The sequence below is a fragment of the Nothobranchius furzeri genome, chromosome 1, assembly GCF_043380555.1.
Source record: "Nothobranchius furzeri strain GRZ-AD chromosome 1, NfurGRZ-RIMD1, whole genome shotgun sequence".
NCBI lineage: Eukaryota > Metazoa > Chordata > Actinopteri > Cyprinodontiformes > Nothobranchiidae > Nothobranchius > Nothobranchius furzeri.
The window spans coordinates 98,222,184-98,244,594 of NC_091741.1; the positions used below are offsets into that span (position 1 = coordinate 98,222,184).

Consider the following 22,411-nt stretch of genomic DNA (forward strand, 5'->3'; position numbering starts at 1 on the left):
CCGCATCCCTGACCCAGCAGACCCGCACAATACATTTGGGCTTGCCAATTCTGACCTGCATCCTTCTCCACTATTAAAGCCAACTCACCATCAGGTAGTGGTCAGTTGACAGCTCTGTCCCTATCTTCACCTGAGTGTCCTAAGACATGTGGCCGCAGATCAGATGAGACAACAATAAAATTGATCATCGAGCTGTATCCTGGTGCAAAGAGCACATATGGACACCTTTATGCCTGAACAAGGTGTGCATTAAGGACAAGCCATGATGAGCACAGAAGTCCAACAACAAAACACTGCTCACATCCAGATCATGGGGAACATTCCTCCCTACCGTATCTCTCCAGGGCTAACTAGCATTGCCCACATGAGCATTGAAGTCCCCCAGGAGAATGAGGGAGTCACTGAAAGAAGCACTTTCCAAGAACTTGTCCTTGCTATCGGTTGCCTTCCATCTCACAATGCACCTGCCTCTTTTGGCCCCTTCCACAAGTGGTTAGCCCATATGAATTGGTACCCGCATGTAGGGCTGCGGCTATCGAATATTTTTGTAATCGAGTACTCTATCGAATCTTTTTTCGATTAATCGAGTACTCTAATAAATTACCCTTTTGTGTTTGTAAACCATTATATCAAATAGCATGTTATAATTATGAAAGACCTCTTAAAATGAGCAAGCAATTGCCAGTTATTCTTCAAGTTTTATTCAAAATTAGTTTTCAAAACTTCAGCACTTCAACTTTATTTCACAGTAAACAAATGCCTGTGCAAAAAATAAGTATACAACCTGAGCCGATTTTCCCCTCATGCGAGAATCTGCTAGCCTGCAAGCCAGACAAAAACTAGTAGGATAACTGCTGAAGTAGCGCTGCGAGCGGCTGCGGCCCAAACAGAACCAGAACCGCTCATGGCACAAACAGCTCGCCGGCTGTTTCCCTATTAACACACGTCCGTTTTAATTTCTACACTTTTTGTCTCACACTAACAAGGATTGTCGAAAGCATGTTTGCTGTGGTTTTGTCAAATTATACTGATCACAAAACATTTATTTACTTTCTTTCGTTTTCCTCCGCCACTCTCATAAATACCTGTGTCCTCCTGCAGCAATCCCGAGGGAAAACAAATATCAATAACAACACAATAAAAAGTCCGACATATTGTGTAAAAACTGCTATTTTTTTAGCACATTTTAAGTCCGAAGTGTTGCTACCAGACGTACGGTGTGAGCTGAAAATTGAGTGCTACAAACGAAAAAGTCGCACAGCATCTGCAGAATATATAGAAATACAGGCTAAAACGCATTATCTTGTAGAGGCTCCGAGTCCGCTTGCAGAAGAGACATTTACAGGTGCTGCAGGATGTGGTGTTGTGGTAGGCTAAATCCATTTTACAGTATTTATACTGGACTACGTTTCCCGCCTTACGACGTGAAAAATGGTTCCACAACTTTGACATTTTCTGTCTTTTTCGCACTCCACCGGGGTTCAAGTTGTCCGCCATGGCTTAAGAGAAAGTTAAGTTACATTCGCTACTCGCGTGTGCATTGATTCAGCCCAGTGGGCATGTGCGTCACTTATTTCGGTCCGGGTGAAACATGACCCCGGGCGATTGCAAAGCCATGAATTAATTAAATATGAATTAAACGAATCCTCGAGGCAGAGAATTTGACTCGGGGATTTTTTGTACTCGAATTATTCGAGGTACTCGAGGAATCATTTCAGCCCTACCCACATGTCCTCTTGAGGCTGTACCCAGCTGGGTTCCATGGGTGAAGCCCGACCACCAGGTGCTCACCAAGATGCCCCACCTCCAGGCCTGGGTTCAAAGGGGTCCCCTTGACTCGTGCCTGGGTGAGGGAACACACTTTTCATTACTATTATTCATTATAAGGGGTCTTTGGGTTGCACAATATCTGATCCCTCATTGGACCTTTTTGCCTGAGGCACCAAATAACTTGGCTACTAGGATTATTTGGACACTCAAACCCCTACCCTCCACCACGGTAAGGTAGTAGCAGCCTAAGGAGAACATAAATAAGTCGAGCAAAAAGATATTGCTCTGTCAAAAGAAATCAAGAAATCGATTCTTGTTAAATTCTTGTAAAACGTTCTCAAAATTTTAAGGGGAAAAATATGGCCACGATGCAGTAGGGCGGGTTTGTTGGGGCTTTAGTGTTTTTATTAAAGTGCTTTTTGATTGTTGCTTTTTTCATAACTTGATGCCAATCATTTTGCTGCTGGATCTCCAAGCTTTGTAGCTTCAAACTAGTGGCCAAGCGATGGTGGCCAGGACCAGCGCTGCATTTACAGATGTGAGGAAGCTCCTTTGAAACTGGCAGAGCGTATGGAACAGCATGCTTTTTCTGGCTTGGCTACTTGTCACTAGGGGTGCAACAGATCATCATTGATCTGTGATCCACATGGATCTCCCTCTACGGTTTGGCATGCACATGGTCTGTGGATTGGTCACATGAAAGGCTGAGGCGTCACCTGTTCAATCTAAATGAGTAAAGCACAGCAGTGGTTATGGCAGAGGAGGAAAAGAGCTTGAAAAACCAGCTGCATCATTTAAGTTGTGTGTATTGGAGCATTTTGGCTTCCCTGTAAAATACAATGATGATGCAAACTGCAAAAAGCAAATCATACACGTTCGTGCCTCCAGCCTGGTGGCGCAGTGCCGCTCACATGTACCTCCGATCACTGTAAAAGGAGGGAGGGAGGGGACGCAAGCAAATTTCCTGGAACAATTATTACATTGATGTGGTGGAACCTGAAATATTGTTGGGGAAAAATTTGTGAAAGTGGAGGAAAGAAGAACATATGCTTATGGACATAAAGGCGAGGACATGAGTGAAAGCAGGGCACACAGGAAGTGAGCTATTTATGGCAATTTGAAATAAAATTTAGTCAGCAGTCTGACCTCTCTGTAATATTTAATTTTATACCAAATTGCAAATTGAGCAGAAAAATGTTGCACTAAGTCTTCTACAAAATAGTGATTAAAGCTATTTCTTTCTGCTGACCATAACTGAAAACCGTGATCTGATCTGAACCGTGAATTTTTTGATCTGTTGCACCACTACTTGTTATACATGACAGGATAAAATATTCACGGAAGCAGCTATCGCTTATGTGAAGAAAAAAATTGTCACCAAGACAAACAATTGAGAACTTTGTATCGAATGTTGCCACATTGCTCATGATGAGCAGGTTGTATCATTACATACTGTTGTAAATTTGGAGTTCTTTGGGTGTTTCCAATGAGCCCAATATTTGAAAGCAATGGAGACCGCTTGCCTGTGTTTGGTCAGGATGCTTCTTCCTTTAACTTTGTCAACAGCACCACCACCCCCTGCCCCCCCTCAAAAAAAAAAACAAGAGCTGAAAATATCTAGCGACAGAAATAGAGAAGGTTGAAGTTTTACTATATGAAACAGAATGAAGTGCAAAGATACACAGCAAACTTTTTACTCGTGATCAGAAATTGCAGAAAATGGGAGTTTAGATGTGGTGACTTCATGAAGAAGTGGAGGACACATTTGTCCATGTAAAAAGTGTCTGAAATAATCACAATACACAATGGAGACTCACTAGAGACCTGATTGCAATAATGGTAGGATGTACCCCAGAAGAGCTCTGCGCCCTCTGCTGTCCTGACGAAGAATTGCTTCACAACAATAACACCAACTGAGACGTATAAAAGGAAAATGTCTCCGTCAAAGCATGTGAGAGCAAAGTTACTGACAGAGAAGTATAAACCAGGCTCTAGGTGTGGATATATTTTTGGAGGGCTGGTTATCTCCAGATTCTGTTAGGTTAAAAGGGTGGTGCTATACTGGGTTTGTCTGTTTTAGTTTAGTTTGTGATGTTTTTGGTTTTGTGTCTGTTTCTCATCTACTGGAGGTGGTTAATAACTATAACTCAGTTTTCCAGGAACCTGTAATTGAGACATTTTGTTATACCATACCACTTTATTTACATAGCACATTAAAATACAGCGTGAGAGCTGACCAAAGTGCTGCACAGGCAAGTACATAAAAAAGACAAAATAAAAAACAATAAAAATAAAACCATTGATGCAGTAAAAGCAAACAAAAGCAGCAAAAAAATAAGAACAAAAAAAAGTCAATAAAAACAATACACTTGCTAAAGGCCAAACCATAAAAGTAGGTCTTTAAGCGAGATTTAATAACAGCCAGAGAGGATGCTTGCCGAACTGTAGTGGAAAGTGAATTCCAGAGTATGGAGAGAGCATATCTTCTTCACCCTGTGATTTGTAGGACATCCGGGGAGTGCAATCTAGCAGGAGATCAGCTAAGAGGTGAGCAGGTCAAACAGATAAGAAGAAGAAGAAGAAAGTATCATTTCTATAGCGCCTCTCAAAATAAAAATCATGAGTTTCCTATAAGGAGGTGCCAAGTCATGTAAGGCTTTAAACACAAAAGTCAATAACTTTTCCGTATGCAGAAAGTAATAGGGAGCCAGTGGTGATGTGCCAGGACCGGGGTGATATGGCTGCGTCGGTTTGTGTTTGTTAACCTAACATCAGCGTTCTGGACGACCTGCAGCAAGTTCAGGGCCAAAACATGAGTACCTACAAGGAGTGCATTTGCATTGCATTGTTGATCAAAGCACATATGATCAATATTCAATTCTAATTTATTTATATAGCGCCAAATCACGACAAATCGTCTCAAGGCACTTCACAAAGTAAGCACTCCAATACAGTTCAGTTCATTAAGCCAATCAGGAAAAAAGTTTGCTATATAAGGACCCCAGCAGATTTGCATCGAGTCACTGACTAGTGTCAGAGTCGTTACAGCGTAGAAGTAAATATTGTATGTATTTGGGTGCTTTTAAAGCTTAATATACTACTCTACACTTTGACCAATGTGATGTGAATTTCCATATAAATATGGAAATCAAGTCTGATTGGTCTTTAATGTTTAACCAGAAGATTTAGAATTCTTTGTTTAGTCAGGGATTGTAGAACACTTCGTATTCATTCAAGAAGAGAGTCAGGTTTATAAAAAGTAAGAATTTATTTTCCAAACAATTAAAAACATGACAAGTTAACTAATATTACTGTGATGGATGGATCTAAGAGGGTGGAATGTGATGTATGTTGACTATATGTTAATGTGAGGTTATCAGAACTTTCGTCTCTAGAAGAACTGAGTTCTGGGTGTCTAAAGAATTGGTTTGCATTAAACTATGAAGTTGGGTCTTATCAAAAAGGCATCAGACGCAATCTGTCATGTCTACGTACCCCAAGTGGAGACTCTCTTTTGGATCCGAGATGTCGGTGGGTCGGGTGACCCCAAGGTACCAAAGTCCGTAGGAAAACTGCAGTACGACCAGGTCAGTCCAGAGTCGTCTCCAGGTCACGACAGGTTGGAACTAGTTTGCATCTAGAGGGACTCTTAGGGAGTCGGAACAGTATCAGCTTTGTTCTGCAGGAACCGTTTGCTGTGTCAGCGGTTGGCAGCTTTTAGCAGGGTTTTGACAGCTTGTCAAAAATGCTCTGGGTTAAAGAGGTTTCGCTCCGGATGGCCGTTCCGTAGCTTTCTCTAGAACCGAGTCACAGTCTCATGAGCTCTGTTTTAATATTCTCATATCATGAATTTTTATCCAATTAGAACGTGCCATGTTAAGGGATATTACCAAGAATCTCTGAACATTATGCCTTCTTCCGGATCCCGGATGCTCTGATTAGGGGTAAAGAAATATCTCTGTGTCATGAGTTTAACCTAACTTTAATGGACCTTGTGTCTGAGTGTAGGTGATGATTGCCTTGTCAAATCAAGCATTACTGATTACCATATACACAAAACATTCAATGTGATCAGGGATGAAATTTTGATTTCAGAAGTGTGTGTGTGGGGGGGGGGGGGGGGGGGGGAGACGACACAGCAGGCTTGTGCGCATCTGGGGTGGGGGGTAAAGACCCTTTGACACGTCCCCCCCCCCCCCCCCCCCCCCCCCCCGCTTCTGGCTTGGGGGCAAGAAGACTGTACAGCCCCGCTGAGCACCACTGTTATTATCTGTCTGTCAGTTGTTAATAAATTGAGCTGTAGCGACTAAATGAAATCTATCAGCATGCTTGACACACGCTGCTCTGTAGGCTGCACAGATAAATGAAAGAAGGACTGTAATGGAACATTTTACAGGTTTCCAGCTGATAAAATCACCAAAGTCAGAGTTCTAGTGGACAAACCACCTACCAGTTCACCAGTTCTACCTTCAGGAAAGAAGTCTCTTATATCCACTTTTCGTTTTCTTGACATGCTGCCGCCTGGCTGTGCCTAATTACCGAAGACTCACAAATGAACACTTATTCAAATGTTATATAGTGGAAGCTGAGCTGAGCTCTGATACAGCGTCTAGTTGACGATGTGACTCAGTACCGGTGTTCCCTAGTGGCTGCAAACTAGCAAAACAACGTGAGCACGTTCTGACCGTTTACAACTTGGAGTGACAGCAGCAACAGCCAATGATACGTTAGCAAGTATCAGCAGAGCCAGTAGATTAGCTTTTGGGCGGGTCTTATAGGAAACCGGTTTCCAGTTCGGTCCTAATGCTCAACCAAATCCATTTAATGGAGCTTAATATTGTTTTTGGACGGAAAACAGTGCAGGAACTGCCTTTTGAAAAAGTGGGGAGGACATGTCCATTCCCCCACACACACACACCCGTCCCCAAAAATTACGTCCCAGAATGTAATAATTCATTTCATTTCAAACTTTCAGTAGTTCAAGCACAGACTAATCAAAACATTACTGACCATTTCATATAACATTTGTTCTTTCCATTTCACGATTGATTAACACATATGAGCTGAAAATAGTCACTCTTATGACAGTCCAGTCCGGCCTCGATAACCAGGCAGTCTTGGCACAGAAGGACCTTGAGAAGGGAACAGTTTGTTGACACTATGTTATCATGTGTTCCGAGCTGCAGAGAGGCCTGGACTCCAGCTGATGGAATGGCAGGATCCGGCAGATTAAAGGCCACAAATGTAGACTCCTGTCTCCATATGACCAGATACTGAAGGGGTCAAACTGTACATGAAAAACTGACCATTTCTGGACATTACAACAGCAATCCTCATACTAAGCAAGCATGCAGCGACAGTGGAAAGGAAAACTCCCTTTTAACAGGAAGAAACCTCCAGAGGATCCTGGCTTAATATAAGCAGCCATCCACCACGACTCACTGGGGATCGAGAAGACAGAGCACACACACACACACACACACACACACACACACACACACACACACACACACACACACACACACACACACACACACACACACACACACACACACACACACACACTTACACATCTGCAGAATATATTTAACAAGTAGTGTTTCTATGGTTACATTGTGATTTCTTAGTAAATATTCTATTTAGTGAGAGATAAACTTTATTGTATTTATACTAGTGGATCTATAATTAAACGGGTAAACTAGTAGTAGCACATCCAACGTCAAAGAAAGTAAAAAGTTATCAGGAGAGGGAGAATGTTTAAGTGGTTGGCAGCAGTGTTCAAGCTGATGGCCCCCTCCATGAGGCCACCACAGCACAGCAGAATATCGTTGTAGCTTCTTCTGGGGGGACAAAAAACACTTTGAGAAAAAATAAAGTTAACTGTTGAAAAAGCAGGAAATAATACAGTTAAAGAGCAAATTGTAGAAGAAAGTAGTAGAGTGTGGAAAGTGGTCAGTGTGTCCTCCAGCAGTCTAAGCCTATAGCAGCATAACTACAGAGATAACTCTGGATAACCTAGCCTTTTAGATGGAGGCATGCTGAAGGCAGGGCAAGGGAGAGCCGTCTTTACAGACTGTACACTCCACCTCCCTCTACTCCCCCACTTGTTCAGATCTGGGCTAACATCAGATTTTAAACATAGGCCCTATCAAATAAAATGCCAATATCTGTATCCAACTGGAACATATCGGATTAGATCAGATTGTGATAATTGATTGTAACTCATGAGAATCTGAATCAAATTGATTCTTGGAATTTGAATCGTTTCCCAGCTCTATAAAAGAACATTAATAAATAAAAAGAGAGAAAAACTGCCTTTTTATCTTCAACTAATTTGGTTACAGAACTTCTCTGCTGAGTAAATGGGTTACTTTAGCACAATCAGAGTACCCTAATTGGTCCAACTTCTTGAAATGTATGAAGACTGTACCTGTGTGTAATCATTATAAAATATTTTTACTAAAACATTGACTTCAAACAAGATAATATTCCATGAAAATTAAATATAAAAATAATAATAATAACATAACATTTAATTGGCCTTTTTAGGACACCCTCTGCCTTGGGGCCGGTGGTCAGGGGCGGCGGCGGCCGGGGGCGCTCCCCGGGTAGTGCCCGGGCACTGGTGGGGGGTTTCTGCCCTACGCCACTGGGCGTCATGGGCCGGTGTCTTGGCTGCTGCCGTGGATCTGTTGCTGCCAGGGCAGATGGCTCCGCTGATGATGTGTCGTTCATTACCTGACCCATCTGAACTCAGCCTATTGTTTCCTCTGGTGTTCACAAGTGTGTGTGTGTGTGTGCGTGTGTGTGCATGGACGAGTGTGCGGGTGATTGTATGTCCACTTTGGAAGTTGGGTGCGGGAGGGGAACTGTAATTTTTAATTGTTTTTTTACTTGGGGAGGGGGGCTGGGATGGGAATGTGGGATCTATGGGGCCATTTTAATCTGTAAAGCACTTTGAGTTGCATTTTTTGTATGAAAAGTGCTATATAAATAAAGTTGATTTGATTTGACACTCAAAGATGCTTCCATGCACTCGCATATTCACACACTGCTATTGATGTAAGCTACTATGTAGCCACAGCCACCCTGGGGCGGTCTGACAGGGGCGAGGCTGCCATTTGGCACCGTCAGCCCCCCTGCCCACCACCAACACAGGCAAGTTGGGTGAAATGTCTTGCCCAAGGACACAGCAGTAGAATACCCCTGGCAGGAGCTGGAATTGAACCCATGACCCTCCGATCATGAGGCAACCCGCTCTACCTCCTGAGCTACTGCTGCCCCAGCAGCTTTGACATTTTTCTTTATAACACAGTTAGATGTTTACATTTTAGTGTAGCTTAGGTGTCTGTCTGTCATTGAAGTAGTTTAAATAACTGAACTAGATTTAGTTTAAATAATTTGTGAAAGTGACAGAAACAGGCTGAGATGTTGCCCTGTTGATAAATCCTGCCTGGTGGCGTTCTTCAGGGTTTAGTCTTAGGAACCATGTAGTTTCCTTTATGCTCCCCACACAACAGGTAGTTTTATAATATGTTGATTTAAAACAAATTCAATGCTGATGAGGTTCAGCTCCAATGTTTTTGCATGGCCACTGAATATAACAAGTCCACCTGTTTTGTCGAAGGCTTGGTCAGTGACAACAATGGTTTATTATTGCCCCTGAATGCTGAAACCCTTCAGTGGCTATCTGTCCTAACCCAAAATTTTGGTTTTATTTTTGACTACTCTGTCTGGATCACTCTCGAGAACTAAGAACCCCAAAACATTCCCATATATGTAATGTAGTGTCAGAATCTAACTAATGTAAAATGTTGTTAATGATTGAATGAATAGAAGAGAAAGAGGCAGATAATTACATCCATTTTGATTTTCATTATCCTGCTCACAAGTACATTTTAGAGTTAATTTAGACATGGTCAGAGCTAGAGCTAGGGTCTAGCTCCAGTATAATTCTCTGACCTTTAAAAACCTCAACACCCTTTCTTGAAATCTGAGATTATCTAGTGAAAACCCGTCAGTATTGTTGTGATTATTAGTCAACGAATAATTTGTAAGCTTTACTTACTTTTTGGATTCATCAATAAATTCGTAAATATGGAAATATTTACTGATTTATTACGTAATTAGGAAATCCTTGTGTATCCTCGGGGCACCATCCCCTTTTTACAGGGGAAAATGAATCCACAACCTCTAATCAATCTGTCTAAAGTCCGTAAAGTCCTTAACGAGCTGCAGTTGTATTTTATATCAACACAAACAAATTCACTTGAGGCAAAACTTCACTGGCAATCATTTATTAACTAATATATTCACTTCAGCTTCTCCCAAAGTGTTTAGCCAATCAACATCAACCAACTTATTTTATCAAACAAATAACATGTAATTATGAAATAATAATGTAACGTGACAATCTGATAGGTGGGATATCAAACTGGAGGTAGTTTGAAACCCCAAAATGGCTGATTCCTTTGTCTGGCTGGAAAGGATCAAACCACTTGTGGAATGTGTGCGTGCGTGTGTGTGTGCGTGTGTGTGTGTTTGTGTGTGTGTGTAAGTTTCCTCAAACACAGACAGTCAGTGGCTTAACTTTCAACAGTGATGTGGCAAGTTTTCATGCACAGTAACTTAAACAAAAACTTCAAACCTTAAACCGCTTCATAAAGCTCAAGGAAAAACAAAAGATCAATCATAAAGACAGATTAAATATCTCAACAGTCTGCCAGCCTGGCCACAGCGTGAACAAACTTAGATATTAACAATAAAGAAACGTAGCTTACTTCAAGATGGTCTGATGGCGTATTTTGGTACGAAGGAGAGACCGTATTTTAATTTGAAACGATCACGCGGTTGATCGCTTGTTCTGAACTATATTCGAGAAACAGGAGAGAAAGAAAGTTAAAAAAAAGAAAATCTTGCATGAGCGAACCCGAAGGCGTCCTAACCCTTTGTGTTCTCGTTGAGCAGATTTGATGGTTTTCCATTGCTTTTCAGCCGTCAGGCCTCCGCACGCTCCTGTGCGGTAGCAAAACGAGTTCCTCTTCACGCCAGTTGAAACTGGGACAAAAGAGAAAGTTTTCCGCTCTGCGCCTCGCTTTTCTCTCCAGCGGGCGGGCGGAACCTGTGTAGCTTCCGGGGTTCGGCGTCAATTCGGTGACGTCATCACGTTGCTTCCGGCTGCAGGGAATCATGGGAAATGAAGTTGTGATGGGGCTGATTTTTAATATGCCTTATTTATTTACGCTCCAGGGCGTTTTTGCCACAGTCTTTTGGAGAAATTACTGCATAGTAATTTTCTCCTGAGGGCAGACCCTCAACAGTATTAACTCCTTTTAAGGCAAGAAGCCTTTTTCTATCTTTTTTATTTACCATTATTTCATATAAATAGCCTCAACAACATATTTTCAGAGATTTTTATCAGTGTTTCATCGTGTCTTCGGTTTGCCATCATATATTTGCTTAATGGTTCGTTTCTGTCGAAGTTCTCCTAATTTGATCGTCACAGGGCCGTGTAGGATTGGGCTCCTAACATTGCTGCAGCTCATTTAGCCCCTGTAAACAGAGTGTGAGCCGTTTCACTCAACGCTCAAGACGCAATTACCGACTGCACAGATTTTTGATGTGGAGTGACTGAGCAAGTGGCAGAACGGACAAAATAAAGACATGACTAACTTCTCATTAATTTCACCGCTGCTTTATGTGACAGCTGCCAGTGAGTGCTGGGTGGGGTGAGGGGGGGAGGGGGGCAGTTTGCAGCTCCAACACTCCTAGCTTGCTTCCACCGCCGGAGATGTTTACACTCACTGAAAGCCGCCTGCTTTCAAGGGGCCACACGCCGCTCGTATGTAATAAAGGCTGAGTTGGACTCAGTGGGAGAGATCTTTGAGCCCCGCTGACTTTTTCCTTCACAATTAAATGAAAGTCTGGTTTACCAGAGTGAACCCTGTAGCATTTGTATTGTCTGAGTAATAGCTCTCGGTTTGTGGTAATTATGATGAGAAGAGCCAGACAGAGACCTGCTGGAACGTCACTTAAATCAAAGCCTGACACTCGAATAACACGCGTTCTCTTCTGGTTTTTGTTTTCAGGCGGGGAGAAGCAGCGCGTCGCCATCGCCCGCAGCATTCTCAAAAATCCACCCATCCTTCTGTACGACGAGGCGACGTCGTCCCTGGACTCCATCACCGAAGAGGTCGGCCTGTCTGCATCTTCACACACACGCACGCACACACACACATATGCAGACTGACACCTCATCCTGTCTGCATACACATTTAGCAGAACAATCACCCACTCAGTCACCTGCTGTAGGTACACAATAATTCAGCTCACTCCTGCGTCACATACCTGCTGCGACACACACACACATGCACACACACCACCCCCATGCTCTCCCTTGCCACCTGCCACTGTTTTCTCCCACTTAATCCCCAGCTCAGCTTAAACCACACAGTCTTTGTAAATGTTACATCTAATGAGAAAGTTCAGCGCGCTCTTTCTGAACTTCAGGGAGAAGAGTGGGGCAGTCGACGAGAATGTTAATTGAGATTTTTCTATTGCTTTTCATCACAAGGATGTTTTTAAATTATCTTGTGTAAACATTGGAAAGAAAAGCATACGAAGGGTGGATGTTGCCGGGCAACATTCTGTTGACTTAGTTTTATTGTCAAATCAAAGTTTGGGAATATGTTTCATATATATTCTGTCATTCATGCACTTATTTTAGTCGTTACTGCAAACGAAGAACTGTTTTCTTTTGTATTAAGGGATGCTATTGTAGCTCTAGGCGGTATAGGCGATGACATTATGCTCCTGTGTGTGTGTGTGCTTCCAGAACATCCTGAGCTCCATGAGGGAGATGGTAAAGGACAGGACGTCCCTCTTCATCGCTCACAGACTCTCCACCATCGTAGATGCAGATGAGATCATAGTGCTCAGTCAGGTAAACGGCTCACCTGCTTGGTTCTGGCTGAATCACACGCCCTTTGCTTATTAACAATTTCATTTGTAAGTTTCACACATTAGATCACGGCGGGGTTCGTGAGCATAAACATGCACAGTGTTAATTGCCGGTCCAATTAGATGAATTTGCATTGATGAGAAGGACAATCGGCCGCTCGCTGCTTAACCTTCAGCTCACTGGATCTGCCAGCAACTAGGATACAGCAAGTTGGCACTCATTTATTTCCCCGTTACCTTTGCCTCAACATGTGTGATAAAAACACGCTTTGTTTAGCTTTTCTCATTAACTTAAACAACAACAGGACACGGTGTTGGTAGAAGAGAACGTATTATTTTCTCCATAAGGGCTCATTAAAGCAGTCAGACTCCACTGGCTGGTTTGGTCAGATGGCTCGTCTTGTTTGTCTCTGTGTCTAATAATGTATGGGCCAGCTTCCCAGACACTGATGAGGCCGTATCTCAGAGTTTGTGTGTGTGCGTGCACGGCAGTGCGCGTGCACTCTTTGAATAGACTGAGATTGGTGTTCTGTGCGGTTTGGTTCTGTGTTACTAAGGCACGGTCAGGATTGCATTAAACCGTGGCAGAAGTGACTGTTTTTCTCTGCTTTATCATCACAGAGAATGTCCTTGTGGGTAGAAAAAGCAGCAGGGTGCAGGGCGGGGCGTTGGGGGGTGGACTTTGAGACGCTGTAAGACACAAAAGAGACGGGAGCGAAGTCGGTTATTATCTAGAAAGTGAGAGTTAATGTGGAGTGTAACGCAGGTGAGGTGACATTTTCCTCCATCGCTCAGGCGAGAGGCTAAAACGAGGAGAGATTTCTCTGCGTGGCGGCGAGCCGAGTGCGTTGTGTTCCATGTTTCCAGAGTCAGATGGCAGGGATCAGAGGGTTGGGGATGAGGAGGCACGTTTGCGTGTGATGTCGCCAAAGCGTTTGCTAGTGTCACCAGCAGAGGACTGCCTGGGGTGCTCATTAAAATAACGAGCGGATACAGTCACATGTTCATCCTGGGCGCACTAAAGACGACGCCAACACCTCTGCATGCTCGGTGGAGGTGGGGGGAAGGGGATGCCCTCATTTGTGCTTTGACTGTGTGGGAGGGAAGCGTTTGTCGTTGTGTCTGTTTCTGTGAGAGGAAAGCAACAGTTGTTGGGGAGGCGTCATGAGGAGGGAGGGGGCGGACTCTGCCGTGTGGTCAGTGTTCTGTGGTCACGAAGAGATGCTAGGACTCTGTGTTCACCCTTTTGATTTGATCTGAAAGGTTTTTTTAGTTTTGTGCTGCTGATGGTTCCTTCTTTGTTGTGCCAGGGCAAAGTGGCGGAGCGTGGCAGCCACCGCACCCTCCTCAGCACCCCGGGCAGCTTATACGCAGAACTCTGGAACGCCCAGAACAGCAAAATCCTGAACAGCGCCAAGAGCTCGGCCGAGCCGCCGGCCGAGCGACTGTCCCAGAAGGAGGAGGAGAGGAAAAAGCTCCAGGAGGAGATCCTGAACAGTGTGAAGGGCTGTGGGAACTGCTCCTGCTGAGACCGCCATGTTTTCTCATCCCTCACAGATGGCCTACGCTGGAATCCTTCAGTCTGTGCAGTTAGGAGAGAACAAGACAGGGGGGGGTTAGACCCCCCATCAGTGTGACTATCTCTTCTCCTCTTCATGTGAATCAAGGCAACTATGAAGGAGGAGCAGAACAAGGAGCAAGTGTTTTTAGCTCTGGCTGGTGGCCAGGGACGGAGCTCATGCATCAGCCAGTCGTCCGAGCCGAAGCAAAGCAGAGGAGACCCGGTGTGTCACGCACGCGTGTTTCAGACATCTGTTAGTCAACATGGCCGCTCTCTTCTCTTCGTTTTTGACATCTGGTTGGTTGACATCTCTCACCGCACTGGAAACATGTAATGATCACATATGCCTTCCCGTTGACACATCGTTTTGTATCAATTAAATGTTTTAAATTATTCAAATACGAAACTGAGTTTACAGTTTGTGTGTGGAGGTTGTGTACGTATTACAGTTTGTTCTGCAGTGGATCGCAGTGACCATAAATCTGCTTCAACTCTATCTTTTTATAAAGAACAGCAACTGCCCTGGGAAGTCATCTTTTATTTAACTTTTTGGTTTGACGGATAATCAGCTGAGATGAGTTGCACTGATTGGGTTTGCAGTTTTGGAGAAACAAACATGTTCCGTAGATCCGTTTTATCTCTGAGCTACTCTCCTTCCCGTTGTTTTTAAAAAATCTGAAATAAAATCTGATTATATTCTGATAAAAGTCCATTTAAGTTGAAGGTTTTTTAGATTGAAAGACCAAAGTGTGAGTCTTCCTCTAGAAGGTTTTGTGTAAAAGTGTAAAATAAAAACATGTATGTCCTGATTTTTTGCAGGGATGTAAGATGTGCATTTTCATAGGAATCTTTATCAAGGGAGAAGTGCTAATTGGGAGTTGTGTAAAACATGCTGAGGCCTTTTGACAAGTTAGATATTCTGCTCTGTGCTCATGTGTGAGTTACTTTCATTTACAAGAATAAATATATTGTTCATTTACTAAATAAAGTTTTTCAAAGCTCATTTGAGCTCATTATTAATTATGCTGTGTCTATTTTTTTTAATCGTTCACTGTCTGTAGTAGAGCAATGATTCCCTAACATTATTATTGCTGCTGTTGTTTTTGATTCAAGGACTTGTTTAATAGCACAAACACACAACAGGGATTTCCTTATCTTCTAAATTCATACTTTATTATTTGTAGATTAACTATTTTCTTCTATTTTACATGTTAAACATATTTCTAACCTAGTTCAGCACTTATAATAGTGTAAATCTGCTGGTTTGTGATGGTTTTCTGATCTTCTGTTTGGATTTTGATTTAAAAAATAAATTTTTTTCTTCAACACTGGACCAGCTCTATACCCTTAGGGGGGTCCTGAAGGGTGCGTGGGAATTTGCCCAACCAGTCTACATGTGTTTTGTGGATTTGGAGACGGCGTTTGACTGCGTCTCTCGGGGGGGCCCCGGTGGGGGGTAGTCCGGGGGTATGGGGTACCAGGCCCTCTGATACGGGCTGTTAGGTCCCTGCATGACCGGTGTCAGAGCTTGGTCCGCATTGCCGGCAGTAAGTCGGGCTCGTTCCCAGTGAGAGTTGGACTCCACCAAGGCTGCCCTTTGTCACCGATTCTGTTCATAACCTTTATAGACAGGATTTCTAGATGCAGCCAAGGTGTGGAGGGCAACTGCTTTGGTGGCCTGAGGATCAGACCTCTGCTTTTTGCAGATGATGTGGTCCTGTTGGCTTCATCAGAACGTGATCTTCAGCTTTCGTTGGAGCGGTTCGCAGCCGAGTATGAAGCAGCTGGGATGAGAATCAGCTCCTTTAAATCTGAGACCATGGTCTTGATTCAGAAAAGGGTAGAATGCCTTCTCCGGGTCAGGGATGAGGTCCTGCCCCAAGTGGAGGAGTTTAAGTATTTTGGGGTCTTGTTCATGTGTGAGGGAAAACTGGAGCGTGAGGTCGATAGGCGGATTAGTGCTGCATCTGCAGTGATGTGGGCGTTGTACCGGTCTGTCGTGATGAAGAGAGAGCTGAGTCAGAAGGCGAAGCTCTTGATTTACCAGTCGATCTACGTTCCTACCCTCACCTATGGTCATGAGCTTTGGGTGGTGACTGAAAGAAAAAGATTGCGGACACAAGCGGCCGAAATGAGTTTTCTCCGAAGAGTGGCTGGGCTCTCCCTTAGAGATAGGGTGAGAAGCTCGATCATCCAGGAGGGGCTCGGAGTAGACCCGCTGCTCCTCCACATCGAGAGGAGCCAGTTGAGGTGGCTCGGGCATCTGGTCAGGATGCCTCCCTGGTGAGGTTTTCCGGGCACATCCAACCGGGAGGAGACCTAAAGGTAGACCCAGGACATGGTGGAGGGACTATGTCTCTCACCTGGCCAGGGAACGCCTTGGAATTCCCCAGAGGAGCTGGCCCAAGTGGCTGGGGAGAGGGAAGTCTGGGCCTCTCACCTTAGGCTACTGCCCCTGCGACCCGACTCCGGATAAGTGGATAAAAATGCTTGGAGTGATGGATGGAATTTTTTCTTCAAATATTTTTCTACATATATTTAAATCACTTGACAATTTTGTGAGGAGAAATAAACAGATTGTAACATTCAGTAAAGAAGAAACATATACAGTAGTGCCTCTCAAGATTAAAATCACAAGGTGCTTCACAAAAACTAACAATTAAAAATACAAAAAGTTACCTTAAAAAATGATTAGGAAATATGGTTAAAATGAGAAGAAATTAATTATAGAGGGAAATCAGTGGATCCTGGGAAATGCAGACTTGGTAGAAAGAGCAGAATAAGGAGATGGGAGATGATGAAGATCACACCAAAACCAGCCTGAACAAGTGACTTTTCGGCTTTTTTTTTTAAAGGAGACCACTGAGTCCACTGACCTCAGGCTCAGGGGGAGAAAGTTCCAGAGTCTGGGGTCCACAGTAGCAAATGATCTGTCACCTTTGGTCTTTAGTCTGGTGTGCTGCTCAACCAGTAGGCTTTGATCAGTGCTTTTTAATCTTTATATGGTCCCTCTTGGCGGAGTCATTAGGAGACACGGGGTTAACTTCCACAGTTATGCTGATGATACACAGTTGTACATCTCCATGTCTCCTGATGACTCTCGGTCAGTGGATGCACTTTTTAACTGTATTTTAGACATTAAATCCTGGATGGCAGAGAACTTTCTCCAGCTCAACCAGGACAAAACTGAAGTTTTAGTCATTGGTCCTGAGGCCCAGAGAGAGAAGCTTTTACCGAAATTACAATCTCTGTCTTTTAATCCTTCTGAACAAGTGAAGAACCTGGGTGTCATCTTTGACTCGGAGCTGACTTTTATCCCACACATTAAAAATATCACAAAAATAGGTTTTTATCATCTAAAGAACATCGCCAGAGTCCGCCCCATTCTCTCTCGGGCCAATACGGAGACGTTGATGCTTTTATCACTAGTAGACTAGACTACTGTAATACCCTGCTTTTTGGTCTTCCCAAAAAGAGCATCTCAGGCTTACAACTTCTACAATATTCGGCGGTACGTGTCCTGATGAAGACCAGGAGGCGGGAGCACATTACACCGGTTTTAGAATCATTGCATTGGCCCCCTGTATGTTTCAAGATCAATTTTAAGGTTCTTCTAATGGTTTTTAAGTGTCTTAGCTCCTCTGGCAGGCGTCTCCTGGTCATCCCTAAAGTCAGGACACAAACTCACGGCGAGGCGTCCTTCCAGTGTTATGGCCCTTGCCTCTGGAACGAGCTGCCAGAGGACCTCAGGGCCGTAGAGAACGTTCATGTTTTTAAGTCCAGGCTCAAGACCCATCTTTTTAGGTTAGCTTTTATCTAAATATTTACTACAGTTTTATTTCTTGTTTTACATGATTATATTTTATTGCTTGCTTTGCATGTTCTATATGATTATATTTTAGCATTGTTTTCATTATTTAATATTATTATTTTACTGTCTATATGATTTTATTTATTACTTATTTTCTAACTTTTGTCATTTATATTAGCTCTTTTATTATATTTTTACTCATTTTAATCCATTGTTTCCTCTGTAGGGGCCCTCTGCCCCGGGAGCGGTGGTTGACTGTACCTTCCTGGGCGCTCTATAGGTGGGGGTCTATGCTCCCCCTCCACTGAGCGCCCTGACTTAGTGTGGAAGACCTGATGCTGCCGGGGTAGACGGCTCCTCTGATGGCGTTTCCTGCGTTAACCTTACTTGGCTCATCTGGACTCAGCCAAATATAATATTTACTTGTGTGTGTGTGTGTGTGTGTGTGTGTGTGTGCGTGCGTGCGTGCGTGCGTGCGTGCGTGTGTCTGTTAATGTTTTTAACCTGTTATGGGAATCTGGGGTCATTTTGTAAAGCACTTTGAGTAGCACTTTGTTTGAAAAGCGCTTTATAAATAAATCTGATTGATTGATTGATCACTGGACCTCAGTGACCTGCTGGGGGTGTAGGGACTAAGGAGATCACCCATGTAAGATGGGGCTTATCCATGTAAGGCCCTATAGACCAGAACCAGGATCGTGAAACGAACCCTGAAGTTGACTGGTAGCCAGTGAAGATGGAGGAGAAGCGGGGTGATCTGGGTGTGTTTGGATGACTTGGTTCGTTAAAGGAGATTTTGCTTAGACAGGTGGACACTTTCATTCAGTGGCTTTTACGCAGTTAAAGAACAACAAAACCACAAAAAGTTATTATGGTTATTAGTTAAAGAGTAAAGGACATTTCTGCTTCTGTGTTTAGGGACTAAATAATTACTCTCTGGAGGAACAGCATGAGTTACTCAAGACTGATAAGCTAACTGCTAGTTTGAATGCAGTAAAGACTAAATTGTATTGAACGTTGTAGTCTATGGGCCGCTGGGGGTCACATTTCACTGCAGGTTCTGTAAAATAAGCAAAACATTTTTGTATTTTTGGCTCCAATCTACAGAATTTAATAGTGGTTAATGGAGTTTTATTAAAAAATTGTTTCATCAAAAAAACTAATGGTTAATGTACATAATAATTAAAATGTAAAAAAAAAAGTTATAAAATATTGTGAATCACTGAAATCCTAGAGATTAAAGCAGTTTTAAGACTATCCATTTACGTTAGTGGTCAGTCCATAAAAGCTATTTTTCTGCACTAAGGCTGCTCAGGAAGAGGAAAATAACTGCCATCATGCACCACTGGTGAGAAAATTAGTGTTGGCTTCATAATAGACGAAGTGGAGATTCCCTCCCGGAGAACAACGTGTAACATAAAACTAATGTGCTGCAATTTTGCTGAGATTAAAGTGAGCTGAAAGTGAGTGTTATAGGAACGGCACGGCCACATTCATCAGGACAGGAAATGATTAATAGACGACCAGCTATTCCAGACAATAAATTAGTCTTACAAAAGTGTAACATTGTCTATGAGCGGCTGCAAGGCTAATAAGAAGTAACGGTATAAAGATTAAACCCCTCAGCCTGAGTCAGTTTGGACATTAGAGAGAAGAGAACTTTTTATGTCGACAACAGAACAGCAACTGTTTAGACAAATGAAACAACAGTAGCAGAAAGAATCTGACAGACTGGTCTGATCATACTGGTCAAACAGGTCATACTGGTCAGAGGAGAAATGCCTACATTGAAACGGAAGCACTAGTCCCCCTACTGATCATTTACTCATTGGTAAAATTCCTTCACATAATAATCATCAGGATCCCCAAATAATATTTATGGTTAGAAAACATCGTTTTCTGTCCCAAAAAGATTCCAGATGGAAAACAAATACATAGTCTAAGAAGTTAATGTTTAGACAAAGATAAGAACTAAGAAAGTGTCATTCTTGGAGTTTATAACATTAAAAAAAAACTGTAAATAATCACTATAAAATAACAGTGAAATCATGAATAACTTTAAGATGACATAAACTTCAAATGTTTCTCTTGTTTATAATCTGCTTTATTTACCTTTCTTTGGTTGAGACGAGAAACTTAGAGGAAATGTCATCATTTTAGACTATGTACTGTTTTTATTTGAATATAATGCAACATTTTAGGGATCCAAAAAATGCTGTTTATGCACATGTAAGATATTAAGTTTATTCAATCAATCAGATTTATTTATAAAGCACTTTTCAAACAAAGTGTTACTCAAAGTGCTTTACAAAATGACCCCAGATTCCCATAACAGGTTAAAAACATTAACAGACACACACACACACACACACACACACACACACACACACACACACACACACACACACACACACACACACACAGGTAAAAATTATATTTGGCTGAGTCCAGATGAGCCAAGTAAGGTTAACGCAGGAAACGCCATCAGAGGAGCCGTCTACCCCGGCAGCATCAAGTCTTCCACACTAAGTCAGGGCGCTCAGTGGAGGGGGAGCATAGACCCCCACCTATAGAGCGCCCAGGAAGCTACAGTCAACCACCGCTCCCAGGGCAGAGGGCCCCCACAGAGGAAACACTGGATTAAAATGAGTAAAAATATAATCAAATATCTAATATAAGGGACAAAAGTTAGAAAATAAGTAATAAATAAAATCATATAGACAGTAAAATAATAATTTAAATAATAAAACTGTGCTAAAATATAATCATATAGAACATGCAAAGCAAGTAATAAAATATAATCATTTAAAACGAGACATAAAACTGTAGTAAATATTTAGATAAAAGCTAACCTAAAAAGATGGGTCTTGAGCCTGGACTTAAACACATGAACGTTCTCTGCGGCCCTGAGGTCCTCTGGCAGCTCGTTCCAGAGGCAAGGGCCATAACACTGGAAGGACGCCTCGCCGTGAGTTTGTGTCCTGACTTTAGGGATGACCAGGAGACGCCTGCCAGAGGAACACAGAGGCCGCGAGGGTTCATATTGTAAAAGCAGTTCTGAGAGATAAGAAGGCCCAAGACCGTTAAGACACTTAAAAATCATTAGAAGAACCTTAAAATTGATCCTGAAACATACAGGGAGCCAATTCAATGATTCTAAAACTGGTGTCATGTGCTCCCGCCTCCTGGTCTTCATCAGGGCACGTGCTGCCGAATATTGTAGAAGTTTTAAGCCTGAAATCCTCTTTTTAGGAAGACCAGAAAGCAGGGCATTGCAGTAATCTATCCTACTGGTGATAAAAGCATGCATCAACGTCTCCGTATTGGCCCGAGAGAGAATGGGGCGGACTCTGGCGATGTTCTTTAGATGATAAAAACCTATTTTTGTGATATTTTTAATGTGTGGGATAAAAGTCAGCTCAGAGTCAAAAATCACACCCAGGTTCTTCACTTGTTCAGATGGATTAAAAGACAGAGATTGTAATTTCAGTATAAGCTTCTCTCTCTGGGCCTCAGGACCAATTAAGTTTATTATTGGTTAAATATTAAGTTTATTATTGGTTATTACTGGATAATTGTGTATTGGTTGATAATCTAAAAAAATTATGCTTCCTAACTTTAAATAGAGTGAAAATTAATGACATAAATTACTAAATAAATAAGCTTTAGATTGACTAAAGTAATTAGCCTCTGACAGAAAATAGACGGTGAGGTTCCTGAGAGTTTCCACGATGGCAGCCTGCGCTCAACACGGGTGGCGGAGCTCTTGACCAGATGTCATTTTAAAAGTGGTTTCTAGCCAGAAATTTGGGAAACGTTTGACGCCTAACGCTTAATTTTAGCTTTGACATTCGTTGTGGTTCCTGACTAAGTTAATAGAATGGCAGTCAATGCTAACATAGTTTACAACAGCAGTTTCTTGGGTAAACAAGTTGCATCCAAAAGAGAAGAGAGGCACGATTAACAGCAAAAATAGAAAATGTAATGACGACTGGACTGATTAGTACGTACACATACAAAATGCTGAGGGAAAGCCCATGAGCGTTGTCTGTCACGTCGTTTGTTCGGTAGATGGAGAATACAATACGGGCTCGACAGCCAAAAATAAAGACACAGACTCTAAATTACCAGCAAAGATTTTCACTTGGAAAGCAACAACATCATCTCTCAGAACTGCAAGCATTGTTACTAAAAAGAAAATAATGATGCAATACAAGAGATGGAGTACATGGAAATCAGTGGCAGTAGAGGAGCTGAAGAAGGACGTTACAGAGGTTCAAGCTAAATAAGAGGTTTTTGAAGGTCTGCCG

At 42.6% G+C, this 22,411-nt stretch overlaps 1 protein-coding gene across 1 annotated transcript in view; it reads left to right on the plus strand.

The window, feature by feature from the left end:
• Nucleotides 1-14,490, plus strand: part of abcb7 (ATP-binding cassette, sub-family B (MDR/TAP), member 7) — a 51,292-nt gene extending 36,802 nt beyond the window's left edge. The window contains exons 14-16 of the mRNA XM_015943240.3: nt 11,859-11,962; nt 12,605-12,712; nt 14,040-14,490. Of these exons, the coding sequence (XP_015798726.1) occupies nt 11,859-11,962; nt 12,605-12,712; nt 14,040-14,258 (431 nt within the window). The 3' untranslated portion in view covers nt 14,259-14,490. The remainder of the gene's footprint in view (nt 1-11,858; nt 11,963-12,604; nt 12,713-14,039) is intronic.
• The last annotated feature ends 7,921 nt before the right edge of the window (nt 14,491-22,411 follow it).